At 42.9% G+C, this 15,184-nt stretch overlaps 1 protein-coding gene across 1 annotated transcript; it reads left to right on the plus strand.

Moving 5' to 3' along the window:
• Positions 1–962: 962 nt before the first annotated feature.
• LOC127135827 (uncharacterized) lies at positions 963–14,392 on the plus strand. The gene is made up of 2 exons (XM_051062460.1): positions 963–1,125; positions 13,341–14,392. Exons 1-2 carry the CDS (start codon positions 963–965, stop codon positions 14,390–14,392), a joined length of 1,215 nt encoding a protein of 404 aa, XP_050918417.1.
• Positions 14,393–15,184: the final 792 nt, after the last annotated feature.

Below are 15,184 nucleotides of genomic sequence, written 5' to 3' on the forward strand. Positions count from 1 at the left end.
GTGGGGAGGGAATGATCATTTTAACAGGTACAGATGGTGACTGTTGGTGATTGATGGTGACGTTGATGGTGACTTTTTGTTCCGTGGATCCGAGTCATAATTATAAGTCGGATTTATGGTCATTTATTGCCGTGACGCCGGAGTGCTGTCCGTGACTTATCAGTGGGGATCCGTTTATTTCAGGATTCCCCGGGCCGAGTTATTTATCAGTGGGGATCCGTTTATTTCAGGATTCCCCGGGCCGATTCAGATGATTGTGGGTATCTATTCAGAGATGGTTTGATGATGATGATGGTGTATCTGTCTTCCGTTTATTTCGGAACCCGTGGGTCAGATTTGTGGTTACAGTTTCCTCAGATGGTTATGATCGGTTCAGAAATCAGGGCTGTGATTCAGAGCAACAGATGATCAGATGACTTGGAGGATGGCAGTGCATTGCATTCATACATCATTCTCATTTTGCATTCATCCGCACCCAAACTCACGTCTAGCCATATGGGAGTATTATAGATTGAGAATCTGGTTGAGAGACATCTTGAATTTCAGAATGTGGATGTCAAAACGTTATCTGTCTCGATGAAACCAGGATCGAAGGACAGAATCTTCCTCATATGGATAGACGTTGCATTCATGCATATTAACCTGTTTGCTGTTTTGCAGGAATCATTGCTCGTGCTCGTAGAGTTGTACCCTTGCACTCAACCCGACCTCACAGATACTTCACCAGGCGCATCACTCCTAGGCTGATGGATCTTCCGAGTACTGATCTCCTTGAGCTAAAGGACAAGATGATTGAGCTGATCAACATCATGCAGGGTTTTGCAGTTGGTCAGAAAGCTTTAGCAGATAAGGTTGAGAAGCTTGAGCGGGCTTCTGCAGCTAACAGTGTTGTTAACCTGGATGGTGTCTCCAACCAGGGGCGGGTTGGTTCCAGAGACGATGAAAAAAGAGCAACCGTAGGTATGGTGAACAACAATGCTGGTGGATTTGGTGCTGCTACTGGCGGTGGGCCCGGTCCGGGGCAGAATCTGAAGGATAATTTTGTGCCTCCATTATATGGCTTCGATGAAGATAGGGAGGAAGACAGAGAGGCTGATCAGTTCTCGATGCACAACGAGCCTTTGGGTCAGTACAATGTTCAGCCTCAAAATAAGGAGATCCAGCTGCTGGCTGAGAAGATCAAGGTCTTGGAGAGTTATGCCACGCCTGGGGTGGTGAATATGTCTAACATGGGGCTGGTACAGTTGAGGACTTTGGCGCCTATGGGACCTGATCAAAGGCCAGCCAATTTTCATGAAAATGTCAAATGTGAATTCCATTCGGGTGCTCCCGGGCACAATGTAGAGGACTGCAAAGCTTTTAAGCACGTAGTCCAAGACCTGGTGGATTCCAAGGCCCTCAATTTTACATTGTCATTGAATGCTGATGCCAATCCCATGTCGGCGCATGGACAGGCGATTGTGGGTGCAATTGTTGAAGATTCGGATCACGCCTGTGCAGTAGGTGGAGAGACTGACAATGACTGCAAGTTCAGTGGTTGGATAAAGCCGTGTGTACCAGGAAGCTGAAAGGCCTAAAAAGATCGGCACTGTCACTCGTCCGGAAGAGTAATATTTCTTGTTTTCAGTTTTTATCTGCATGAAAGCCATATGTGTTGCCCGACACGTAATGGTCCATTGTAAGGGCCACCTCATGTTTAAATTTGCATTTTCTGCATCATTAATAAATGGATGTTTTTCAGTCAAAAAGCGGTGTTCCCTGTTTTTCATTTATTTTTGCAGTTTAAAAACAAATAAAAATGGCAATGTTTGTTTTCATTTTTCTTTTTTGATTTGTCTCGTCCCAAAATTCAAAAATAGTTCTCCGGATCTCGACGATAACAATTTGGTTACACCTCATATGACTTCGACAAACCGATCTATCTTGCTGAAGAAGAAGGCGAAGAAGATTGTGATCTGCTGGAAATTAGCCAGGTTGTCAAGACAAGAGGAGAAGGTGATTCAGCCGCACGAGGAGCGGATTGAGATTGTTATTCCAAGCACCGAGGTCAGAAAGAATGAAAATTGGAGCCGCTTCAGAGGCAAGTCGAAAGCAGAATGGTAGCCTTGTTGAAGGAGCATGTGGACATCCTCGCCTGGTCGTGTCAGGATATGCCAGGTCGGATACCGATGTCGTTATGCGCAAGCTACCATGGAGAGAAGACTGTCCTCTGGAGAAGCAGGACGCCGATGCCACTTGTCTAAGAGCCATGGTGACTTTGTTTCATGATATGATTCATCATGAAATTGAATGCTATGCTATGACATGATAGCAAAGTCCCAAACAGGAGTGGGGCATCTGGTGGAGATAATTCAAACTGAGGTTGAGTTCAGATAAGTGCACTATCAGAGTGCGAGCCGGTAAGCTGCTGGGGTTCATTGTAGGAGAGGAATCGAGGTTGATCCTGCTTAAAAAAAAAAAAAAAAAAAAAAAAAAAAAAAAAAAGGGGGGGGCCTGAACCGAGGACAAGGAAAGAGAGGCTCGTGGTTTCTTCGAAAGATTGAACTAGCTGTCATGGTTCACATCTCATATAACGGCCACGTGCGAACCCATATTCCAGATGTTGAAAAAGAAAAGAAAGATCAAACGGTCAGGCGAAGTAATGATTGCCAAGGGGCATTGGAAAAAATAAAAGAATGAGTTGCAGGGAACCTCTGATTCTGATACCTCCTGTGGAAGGAGCAATTGTTAATCTGTACTTGACGGCCTTCGAGGGGTCTGCAAGGTGTATTGGGTCAGCATGACGCGTCTTGTCGAAAAGAGCATGCAATTTACCTTAGCAAAAAGTTTACCGACTGTGAAACAATACATTCACTGTTCGAGAAAACTTGATGCACTTTGGCATAGGTTGCTCGCCGACTGAGACAGTATATGCTGGTTCATACCACTTTGTGGATTTCCGAGATGGATCCGATCGGGTATGTGTTTGAGAAGCCAGCATCGACCGGATGGGTTACGGGAAAGCAAAAGAATGTTGACTGATTTGTGACACTCTCAGAAAGCGATCAAGGAGTGTATTGTCTGCTTACATTGCCCAGCAACCCATTGAGGGTTATCAACCGAGGAAGTTTGAGTTCCCTGATGAGGACATCTCAAGGTGCTCTAATCGAAAGATTGAGAGTAGCCGATCCCGGAGGAGGGGCCTGACCCTGAATCCGAACGGATTCTGATGTCTGATGGGGAGGTTAAGGAGAATAAGATTTTGTTGCCCGGATGACGTTTGAATGCACCGACGGTGTGATGGAGTATGAAGCTTGTATCCTGGGTATTGAACGTCGGTACGTACATCTACTGGGGCAACTCCTTTCTCATTGGTATGTGGAATGGAGGCTGTATTACCTGTTGAGGTTCAGTTTCCCTATTTGAGAGTCCTGAGGGACGTGAAATTGTAAGAGGCGGAATGGGTAAGGACCCGGTACGAGGAGTTGAGCCTAATTGAAGAAAAGAGGCTAGCAGCCATCTGTCATGGGCAGTTGTACCAGCAGAGGATGAAGCGTGCTGTTGACAGAAAGGTACGACCTCGGGTATATCACGTGGGTGATATGGTGCTGAAAAGGATCCTTCCTCCTCAAAACGATCGAAGGGGCAAATGGACGCCGAATTATGAAGGTCCATTCGTGGTCAAGAAGGTTTTCTCTGGTGGAGCCTTGTTGCTAACGACCATGGATGGCGAGGATTTTCCATCCCCTGTGAATGCGGACGCAGTTAAAAAATACTTCGTATGAAGAGACCCGCTGGACGAAAAGAACAAAATAGTCCAGGCAAAAATGGGCATCCCGGCGAACCAAAAACAGAAGAAAGGTTCGGGCAAAAGTTAGGGATATAAAGTGAAAAATGTACACCCGGCAAGTCGAAAACCTGAAAAGGCGACTTGGGCAAAAAAGGGTATCCCGGTGGACTGAAAACCCGAAAGGGCGGTTCAGGCAAAAGAGGGATTAAAACGAACAACTGCGTCTTGCATGATCGTTTGCGCTTTGGTTAAAGCATCATGAATAATACCCGGTAGGGATCAATCGGAATCGTCTTGTTCAGAAGGCAGAAAGCACGGAGAGTCTGAGGACATATGGGGTGTAACTGAGTTGGAACTCGACGAGATCACGGGTTTCACACTGCCATTAGGATAGATTTTTCCTTTTGTGCAATTACCTCTTTTCAGGAATTGCTTCCTTTTGTATTGCTCAATTTGAGCCACACATTTTTTCCAATCAATAAAATGCACATTCAGTCAAATAATTTTGTTTTTGTTTTTCATTACTGCTTTGATTGCAAAAACATCCAGATATTTTGATAAAGAATTTTGCATTTTAAGACATGCAGGTCCCTTCCAATGCATGTTTATAAGATTGAAAGCTGGAGATCTTATTTGGAAGGTTGAGTGACCCAAGTGTTGAAATCTTGACACGCCTGGGGCACGGTTTTATCTAACGATCTGTTTTGCAGGAACTGTTAGATGTTTTTCACTCACTTGCAGGTTGTGATGTGGAAGCTTTGACAAGGGAGATCCCCATGAGAGTCCGATCAGGGACGAACGTATGAAGAAACGACGAAGTGACGTTGCGACGTACGACGAGCCTTGGTGGTAATCAAGAGGACTCTTCAAAGTCGAGAGACTTGCAAGTTTGTAATTCCCCGCAGAGTCCAATCAGGGATGAGTGAATGGGTAGAGAAGTGGCGAAGAGGCGTTGAGGCGTACGACGACCTTTGGAATTAATCAAGAAGACTCTTCAAAGTCGGAAGATTGAAAATTCTGTATAACTCCCAGGAGTACGTTTTTCGTCGAGCACGGGGCGGTTTGGAATACAAGATGATGGAGCAGAAAAGGTCCAGACGAGTCTGGGAATTCTCAAAAGTGGAAAACTGATACGAGATTGGAAGGTGGATACCGTGGTTCGACGAGTCGACGGGTGTTCTGTACCAATTTTTCTCATTTCCTCAGTTAGGTCCCCAAGCAGAGTCATAGGACTAGCTCCCCAGCAGATCCAAGGTCTGTGACCTCTCCAGCCGAGTCAAGACGGTTATCCCCGGCGGGTTTACGATGGTGTTTCCTCAGCAGCCAGGCCAGAAGGTTGCTATTCCCCGAGTGGAGCGGGTCTTTTTCAAAGAAATATATCTCCAGTAGTTCCCCGAGTGGAGCGGGTTCAAAGAAATATATCTCCAGTAGTTCCCCGAGTGGAGCGGGTTCAAAGAAATATATCTCCAGCAGTTCCCCGAGTGGAGCGGGTTTTTTCAATGACATATCTCTCCAACAGTGTTCATTCTACCAGTGGATGGAACGAGTTTCCGTAGCAGACGAATATCTGCATCCCCAGCCGAGGGTATCCTACATGTGGATTGATTGGGTCCTCCCCAGCGGAGTAGTTGTCGTTCCCCTAGCATGGTCTGGATGGTTATCCCCAGCAGGTTGAAGATTGCTCATTTCCCCAGCGGGAGTATCTGTGAGGGTTCCCAAAGCAGAGTTGGGATATATATCCCCAGCAAGTCAAAGACTGTGGTATTCCCACAGAGTGCAGTGAAGGATCTGTATCCCCAGCATGTCCTCGAGAGGGTGGGGTGCAAAGGAGGTATTCCCCAGCATGTCCTCGAGAGGGTTGGGTGCAAAGGATCTGTATCCCCAGCAAGGGTTGTCTATTTCCTAGCAGCAGTGCTATCCCCAGCAGGGTGGAGTTGGAGCAGTGACGAGTTCCTCAGCGGAGTGTCTTGTATTCCCCAGAGGAGTCCCTTGAGGGGGATAATTTTTTATGCATTCATCATGTAGAGTAAGCATAGCATATTGCATAGAAAAATAAATAATCGCGTAGCATTTCCATAATTATGGAGCATTACGCAGAAAAAGATCATGCATCATTGTTGCAAGCATAGAGCTAGTCTCAAGCCGTGGTTACCGTTTGAGAAGTGGTTGTGTCAGACAGTGAAGGTGTTACTCCGAAGAGTTTAGCCTCATGATTGGATCAGAGATGTACCCCAGTAGTGCGATACTGGAGGAAATGTTCCCGTCGGACAGAGATGGGGATACAGTCAGAAGACGTTACGCGATCAGCGCGATTCAAGCCGTGATTACCGCTTGAGGTTTGGTTTTGTATGACAGCGAAGACGATGCTCCGAGGAGTTCAGCATTGGGAGTTTGGAACCACCGTTTCTTCCCAGACATCAGTAAGTGTTTGGTCGATCATTGTTTGATGTCTGTCCGCATCATTGTTTGATGTCTGTCCGCATCGTTGTTTGATGTCTGTCCGCATCATTGTTTGATGTCTGTCCGCATCATTGTTTGATGTCTGTCCGCATCATTGTTTGATGTCTGTCCGCATCATTGTTTGATGTCTGTCCGCATCGTTGTTTGATGTCTGGTCGGTCATTGTTTGATGTCTGTCCGCATCATTGTTTGATGTCTGTCTGCATCATTGTTTGATGTCTGTCCGCATCATTGTTTGATGTCTGTCCGCATCATTGTTTGATGTCTGTCCGCATCATTGTTTGATGTCTGTCCGCATCATTGTTTGATTTCTGTCCGCATCATTGTTTGATGTCTGTCCGCATCATTGTTTGATGTCTGTCCGCATCATTGTTTGATGTCTGTCCGCATCATTGTTTGATGTCCTGTCAACATCATTGTTTGATGTCTGTCCGCATCATTGTTTGATGTCCTGTCAACATCATTGTTTGATGTCCTGTCAACATCATTGTTTGATGTCCTGTCAACATCCTTGTTTGATGTCCTGTCAACATCCTTGTTTGATGTCCTGTCAACATCCTTGTTTGATGTCCTGTCAACATCCTTGTTTGATGTCCTGTCAACATCCTTGTTTGATGTCCTGTCAACATCCTTGTTTGATGTCCTGTCAACATCATTGTTCGATGTCCTGTCAACATCATTGTTCGATGTCCTGTCAACATCATTGTTCGATGTCCTGTAAACATCATTGTTCGATGTCCTGTCAACATCATTGTTCGATGTCCAGTAAACGTCGAGTTTTCTCCCAGTCATCAGTCAGTGTCTGGTTGAAAGTGTTACTCTGAGGAGTGTGGTACCATGACGTCAGATCAGCAGTGTTCCCCAGTAGTGCGATATTGGAGGAGATGTTTCCGTCGGACAGAGATGGAGATAAAATCAGAAGACGTTACGCGATCAACGCGATTTTCGGGGTTCAAATGGAGAAAAGGAATGCTGAGGTATTTTCTGGGGTTCAAATGGAGAGAAGGAAGTGTTGCGGCATTTTCTGGGGTTCAAATGGAGATTGGAGTTGAAGATTGTATCCGGGATGAGGTCCTTAAGAGTGTCTTCTATTCATGTGTCACCTTAGGCCTTGGCGGATGCCAATGGAGGTTGTTATAGGGGTCTTCTGAGGAAGAGATACACATGCTACCTTCCTTTGTGAAGGTTTACCCTCTGACATGTCGCCCTCAGAGTGGTTGAGTGTTATTTCCGAAGTTGCCAGCGGAATTATCACGAGAGATTGGAGAAAAGGAGATGCTGAGGCATTTTCTGGGGTTCAAATGGAGAAAAGGAAATGTGGATACATTTTCTGGAGATGGGGTTCAAATGGAGAAAGGGAGATGTTGCGGCATTTTCTGGAGAACGGGGTTCATATTGGCGATCGCGAGTCATCGTCAGGCGACTGGGGTCCAAATCGGAGAATGGGGTCCATTTATTTTGGCAAACAGGAGAATGGGGTTCAAATGCAGAGATCCGAGGGTCGTTTGCGCAGAGAAAATTTCGGGGTTCAAGAAAATGAAAAAAAGAGCAAAGAAAGAAGATGTTGGGGTTCAAATGCAGAGGTCTGAGGATCGTTTGCGCAGAGAAAATTCCGGGGTTCAAGAAAAGCAAAAAAAGAATGAGAATCCCGAGTGGATGTGGTGATCAGGCCATGGTTATCCCTGAGTTACCATTTATTTTGGTATCCAGGTCGACGTTTCAGAGTTTGTTTCTTCGCCGATGCTGACAGGCGTTGTTAATTATTATCCCATCAGAGTGCAAATTGTTCGTCTGTTCTTGGTATTCAATCACTCTTCATCCTGATCATCCGAAATCCGAGGCTATTTCGTATCGACAGGTTCACAGTGGATTGAATAGGGGCAGCTGTAACACCTCAAAATTTGCCCTCCTCTCTTGGGACTAGCATTAACATATTTGCATATCATTTTAGGACATTAGGCATTTCATATTGCATATCATGTGGTTACTGTGCAAGCTATCCTCCCAATTCTTGATCAGGAGATGAGGAAGTCAAAGTGCAAGTCTAGGGTATTGACTGATCATGGGCCATCTGAGGATTGGGCTGTGAATTAGGGTTTCATGATTCTCAACGGATGTTGATCTTCATCTTGATTGTAATGATACATCATCATCATCATGGTTGGATGTCATCAGAAGATTGAAGAAGATTCCTTGAGATTAGGGTTTTGACCACTGGTCAACCTTAATCATCTGCATTGGGCTAATCAGGGCATAATCAGGAGATGGGGGCTATGATGTATATGGGGATCATAATGTGATTATATTGAGCTCATTATGCTAGGGTTTCATGGTTGAGCCATTTCATCAGGAGTTTGGGGCTCAATTTGATCAGTGCGTAGCCAAATTCATCTATCTGTCAGAAAAGTCAATTGTGGTCAACTGTGCCTGGATTGATGGATTTGGAGGAGGGAAAGGGCAAGAGATACTCCATTCATGTTCAAACAAGTCTCATTTGACATTTCAAATACTCACATTGAAGGATTTGAGGTCATAGCAAAGGTTTCCAAAAGGAAAAATGACCTATGGTTTCAAGTTTCCAAAAGGATGGCAAGTTTTTGGAACGACTTCAACCCAATTTTCCACCATCAAAAAAGCTTCAAATGGAATTTTGTTGAACATGAAAGTTGTAGATCTTTCTCTCCCATTTTCAAAAAGTCCAAGATCGTGAGAATCGGATGAACGGTTGAGGAGATATGGTCAAATTACCACCGGGCGTGCATGGCAAAATTTTCCATGTATCGATGCACACGAATTTCGTATCGATGCGTGCAAGGCAAAAAAGGGCCATGTATCGATGCACACGAGTTATGTGTCGATGCACACTGTTAAAAAGTGCCTTGTATCGATGCAAACAAGTTATGTATCGATGCATACTGTTAAAAAGTGCCTTGTATTGATACAAACAAGTTATGTATCGATGCACACTGTTAAAAAGTGCCATGTATCGATGCAAACAAGTTATGTATCGATGCATACTGCAAAAAAGTGTTATGTATCAATACATAACTCTATTTTGAGCTCTCATACAGTACTGTTCATGTCCATATTACTTCATGCACCATCTTCATGCACAAGAGTGAAAATCTCATTTGAGCCAACACACTCCAAATATCAATTGAGAATGTATGAGCTGTCAATGAGCTGTCACAGGGCTTGAGTGAAAAGGCCATTTTGCCCTTGCTTAAGTTAAACCATATTATGCTAATTACATTTGGTTTTGTTAATTAAGGTGATTAAGTGTGGATTAAGTTGAAGTATATATTCATAATCATCATCTAATCATAACAGAATTTCACAATCATCAAATTCAGATCAAAAACCTTTCCAAATTCTCTCAATTCTTCAAGAACACCAACACCTTCAATCTCATCAAACTTCATCAAATCTCAACCAATCTTCAAGATTCTTGTTGCATTCAACTCCTATAATCATCTTCTCAAACTGTTTTTGGAGATTGGAGCCTAAAGAGCTTGGATTCGCAGCTGTCACATAAGGAGCATCCATGGTGAATTGAGGTTTCCATGCATTAGAAGCAACATCAATCGATCTGGATCACATCATTCTTCTTCCTGAAGCTTCTAGCTGGACTGTTTGTGGAAGAAACACGTGAAAAGCTTCGATTTCTCTACTGCCATACCAGGTACATTCACTTTTCGAATCTCATGCTTTGCCAAATGATTGTGTGCATTCTGTAGTCCATGGATCGTAGAGCATCATGATGTATTTAGAATTGCAAATGATTGACTGTAGCGCATGAAATCTAGGTTTGAAGTTTAGATGTTAAACCCTAGATCGATCAATTCGCTTGATTTAGGAATTGTTAGGTTGATTGGAGTTCGTATTCGTGTTCTACTTGCTCGTGCGGTTCTAACGGCTATGCCCTTGCTCGTTTTGGTGCTGATTTGTGGATTTCGTGTTCTTGAGCGTTTTTTAGAAATTCTGGAAAAGTTGAAGCTGAAAACGATGAAGCTAGGCTTGTAGATCCTCAAAACCATTTGAAAATTCAAATTAGGAGTTTACCGCCCCTGCCTCCATAATTACAATTATGCCATTGTGCAATTTTAAGTTATTTTAATTAATTGTTAAAAATTCATAATGATGTTAAAAAATGCATAAAAAATAGTAAAAAAATCAGAAAATTGTGGAAATTTTTATGTTGACTTTGTTGACTTCTGTAGATTATTTTTGACCTATTGGTCAAAGTTGTGCATGGCAAATATTTTATTTGGCATAGGCTTTTTTAATGTATGTCACATTTTGATACATTTTGGCAATTTGATCATGAAATACTCATATCATAAAATAAATGGCTGAAAATTTTTGTGGTGGTTCTTGACTCATTGAGGATTATTTATATGTAAATTTCATGAATTTTTGATACCTGGTCAGAGAGCAGCAAATTCTGGAACTTAGGTGTGACAATTTGTGTCACACCTCTTGATGTCAACTTGTTGAATTTAATTGGATAACCTATGCATGTTAGAATTGAATGAAATTTGGCATGGTGAACTGTTGATATGTTAGGATGTTGTATGAATTTTTGTAGGATTTTTCACTGCCTTTTCTAATTGATCATGATTTTTCATTTCTGGTTGTTGAAATTGCAAGCTCATGTGATACATGTTGGTAGATTGATTGGGAAATCCTCATATTGTATTGTATGGCCATGAAATTTGATATGCATGAACTAGACACATTGTGTGACCTCCCTGTTTTGGTCTCATCCATTTCTTTTTTGTTTTCAATGAGATATGAATTTTTGAAGTGAATGTATGCATTGATGTTGTGATTTGGAGCCTATGATTGTGTCTGTTTTTGTTGATTTTCATTGGCATGGTTCCCTTTGCCCAATTAAGCTCAAATTTGACATGGTAGACCGTGATTGACCCCTGTTTAGGTGTATTTAATTTGAGAATTTTTGGATTTATTTTGATAGGGATTTGAATGCAATACTTCTGTTTGTATGCTTGGTGGTTCATTTGACCTCATATGGATTGTTTTGTGCATGAATTGAATATGATGGATGATATAAACATGAGACCAAGGATGTTTGCTCTTGTTTGATGATAATTTGATGTTGGATGATGAATACCTTGTTGTTTTGAGTTTTCTCTTGCTTTTGGACCCTAGGCTTGGCCTAGTGGTCTAGTTGCTAATATTTGCTTGATTTTTCAGGATCAAAAAAGCAATGTACATGGAGAAGGATACAAGTTGATTTTAATTAATGTTGTGGATGTTTGTACACTAACATAGCATTGTTTTGTAAGTGTTGGAGCTTGGGCTTGAGCCTTGAGCTTGCTTTGTGTTGTATTGTTTAAACTGTTTGATTGTTTGCTGTATAGTTTGTCTAATTGAGTACTGACTGAGTTTGATTGTTTCCAGGTACTTTAGTTGCTCAGTTCCTTGTGAACTATTGCTTTGCTTTGCTTTGCATAAGCAACTTGCATTGAGGTAACTTCCTAAGCTTCATGTAGTCTGGAGACCCGGCTGTTACCGGGCCGGGCAAATTGTCTGAAGTCCTCCTTAAGAGGCAATGCTTGTGTATGTTTATTTTCAAGCCCAAGCAGGAAAAGTCCTTCAAGTAAGGCAATTGGTGGAAGGTAGGGACAAGCAACCTGTCCCCCACTATTCAGTTGAGTCTTCTCCTTGCTCCCATTACATGGTTGAAGCATTGAGATCCTAACCCAAGATCCTGTGCAGTGCACATTGAGTCAGAGTCATCGAGTATAGAAGGGTTCCCCTATTCTGGACCCATGCTCATTTGTCAGCTCTCCCTGGTTAGGGATAAGAGCTGTGAGGTCTGATCCTCACTTCATCCCATCATCTGCTTCACCTTAGCCTCGTAATGGCAAGGTTAAGAGCAAACACAGCCTGTACAGACGATTGCTTAGGCAGTCAAACCTGATTGATTGAGCCCCCTTGTTTGGCTATAGTGCGTGTTATGTGGATATCTGATTGACATGCTTGTTTGAGATACCTGTTCTCATTTGATGATATATGATTGTATGCTTGTGTGTTAGCTTCTTTCCTGGTTAGGAATAGTTTGCTTATGCAAGTAGGTTAGAAACCTGAACTTAGGGCGACTTTGCATGACAACATTAGGCTCGAGTCTCAGCTCCCTAGTGTCGTGTTTTTCCCTCTGTTTCTGGTTAGGAGAGAGTTTCTCCCTTTCAAGGGAACTACATCGCCCTGATCCTTGTTCCAGACAAGGTATATAGGCAGGTGGTCGTGCGAGACCACTCCGGGCAACCTTTTTCTTTTTTGCGTGTGTTTGTTTGGCAGCTATCAGGCTCGAGTTCCCGACTCCCTGTTAGTCTGTGTGTGCCATTTCTTTTGACGTCTCGGCGTCTCTTCTGGCTTGCTTGATGACTTGTAGGCTCGAGTTCCCGACTCCCTACTAGTTTGCATGTTCTTTCTTTCCCTTTCAGGGGAACTACATCGCCCTGATCCTCGTTCCAGACGAGGTATGTAGGCAGGTGGTCGTGCGAGACCACTCCGGGCGCCTTTTTATTTATTTGTTGGTTTGTTTGCTTTGTTATCTGATTGTATGTTTGGGTTCGGATGCCGACGTAAGCCCAGTGATTGGCAGTCGGGCTCCACGTTTGCCCTTTTGAGTGTGTTTTGGTTCGGATGCCGACGTAATTCCATCAAGTGGTTGTCGGGCTCCATGTTTGCCACCCTTGTGTGTTTGATTGTTTTGTGTTGTTTGGCGTGCGTAAGCCGAACTACAGAGGCTCTGATTCTTGTTCCAGACAAGATATGTAGGCATAAGGTGCGATACCTTATCGAGCTCCCTTCTCTTAACCCCACCTGCGTTCCCCGTGTGTGTGTGTGATGTCTAGCAACCTTTTCTTTATTTTAGAACGTGGATCCCTAGGAGTACCTAGGACGTGAGGGGTGCTAATACCTTCCCCTCGCGTAACCGACTCCCGAACCTTTTCTCTCTGGTCGCGAGACCATGTCTTTCCAGGTTTCTCTGAGCGTTTCCTTTCCCTATCTTGGGATAAATAACGTTTAGTGGCGGCTCTGTGTGTTTTTATTTTTAGGCTCGCCGGTTGATTTTTCGCAGGATGCGACAATAGGGAACCTAAATGTGTGAATGATGATGACCACCCCCCTGATAATGGAATTGATGGGTTAGATGAGGAGAAGGTAGAGGGGTTAGATGACAGTGAAGATGAAAGAGCTACTGCTTACTTTGATGGTTTTGAAGGAATAGATGTTACTAAGCCTATTAGGTGGGAGCCCAATAACAGTATGGAGGAGCCCAATAAGAGTATGGATTCAGATGATGTATACTATAGTGATGAGTTGAATAGTTCTGACCCAGATGATTCTTGTGATGAAGAAAGGCCCAAGTATGCTAGGTTTAGGAAAGAGCATCTAAACAAAGACTTTATATTCAAGTGGGGTATGGAATTCAACACACTTGATGACTTTAGGGCAGCTATCCGTGAGTGGTCAGTGCTTAATGGGAGGGAAATTTCTTTTGTGAAAAATGAGGGAGATAGGGTAAGGGTGGTGTGTAAGCATAAATGTGGGTTTTTAGTCTTATGCTCTAAGGTGGGCCACAAGGAGACTTTTGCTATAAAAACACTTGTACATAAGCACACATGTGCTAGGGTTTTGAACAACAAGTCTGCTAGCTCAAAGTGGGTGGCCAAGCATGTGGTAAAGAGGATGCAAACTTCTGATACAGTCAGGATAAGAGACATCATCCAAGATATGAGGCAAACATATTCTGTGGGTATTACTGTTGCAAAAGCATGGAGGGCTAAGCTAATTGCCAAGAAGATAATTGAAGGTGATGCTGACAATCAGTATGCTTCCATATGGAGGTATGCAGAAGAACTAAGAAGGGTAAACCATGGCAACACTGTGAAGATAAATGTAGAAAGACCTAGTCCATCCATACAACCAAGGTTTGGGTCATTTTATTTCTGTTTTGATGGCTGTAAGAAAGGCTTTATTCATGGATGCAGACCATTTGTGGGGGTTGATGGATGTCACTTAAAGACCAAGTATGGTGGACAGTTACTTATTGCTGTAGGCAGGGATGCTAATGATCAATACTTCCCTTTGGCATTTGGTGTGGTTGAAAATGAAACAAAGGAGAGTTAGAGATGGTTTATACAACTACTAATGGAGGACATTGGTCAGGATAGAAGATATGTATTTATCTCTGATCAACAGAAGGTATGTATTTAACTCTATCTTTCTGTTGCAAATTATTCTATTCTCTAAATGTTGGAAAAATTTCTATTTTGTATCAGGGACTTGTGGCTGTATTTGAAGAATTGTCTGATACTATTGAGCATAGATTATGTCTTAGGCACTTGTATGCTAATTTCAAGAAAAGGTTTGGTGGAGGAGCCCTTATTAGAGATTTAATGATGGGAGCTGCTAAAGCCACATACTATCAGGCATGGGTCCAAAAGATGAATGAATTGAAGAATGCAGATCCCAATGCTTGGACTTGGTTGATGGCTGTTCCTACCAAAAGCTGGTGTAAGCATGCCTTTTCTTTTTACCCTAAATGTGATACATTGATGAATAATATCTCAGAGTCTTTTAATGCTACCATTCTAGCTGCTAGGGACAAACCTATACTCACAATGTGTGAGTGGATAAGAAAATATCTGATGAATAGGTTATCCACCTCTGCAAGTAAACTAGAAAATTGGCCACATAAGGTGATGCCAATACCTAGGAGAAGGTTAGATAATGAGGTGTTCAGGAGTGGTCATTGGTTGCCAACATGGTCAATTGCTGAGACTTTTCAGGTTACACATAGTTACAACACACATGAATTTATTGTTGACATTGCTAAAAGGTCATGTAGTTGTAATTTTTGGGAATTAGTAGGAATTCCATGTAGGCATGTTGTAGCTGCTCTGAGTTATAGAAAGCAAA

Source organism: Lathyrus oleraceus, chromosome 4 (genome assembly GCF_024323335.1).
Source record: "Lathyrus oleraceus cultivar Zhongwan6 chromosome 4, CAAS_Psat_ZW6_1.0, whole genome shotgun sequence".
NCBI classification, from domain to species: Eukaryota; Viridiplantae; Streptophyta; class Magnoliopsida; order Fabales; family Fabaceae; genus Lathyrus; species Lathyrus oleraceus.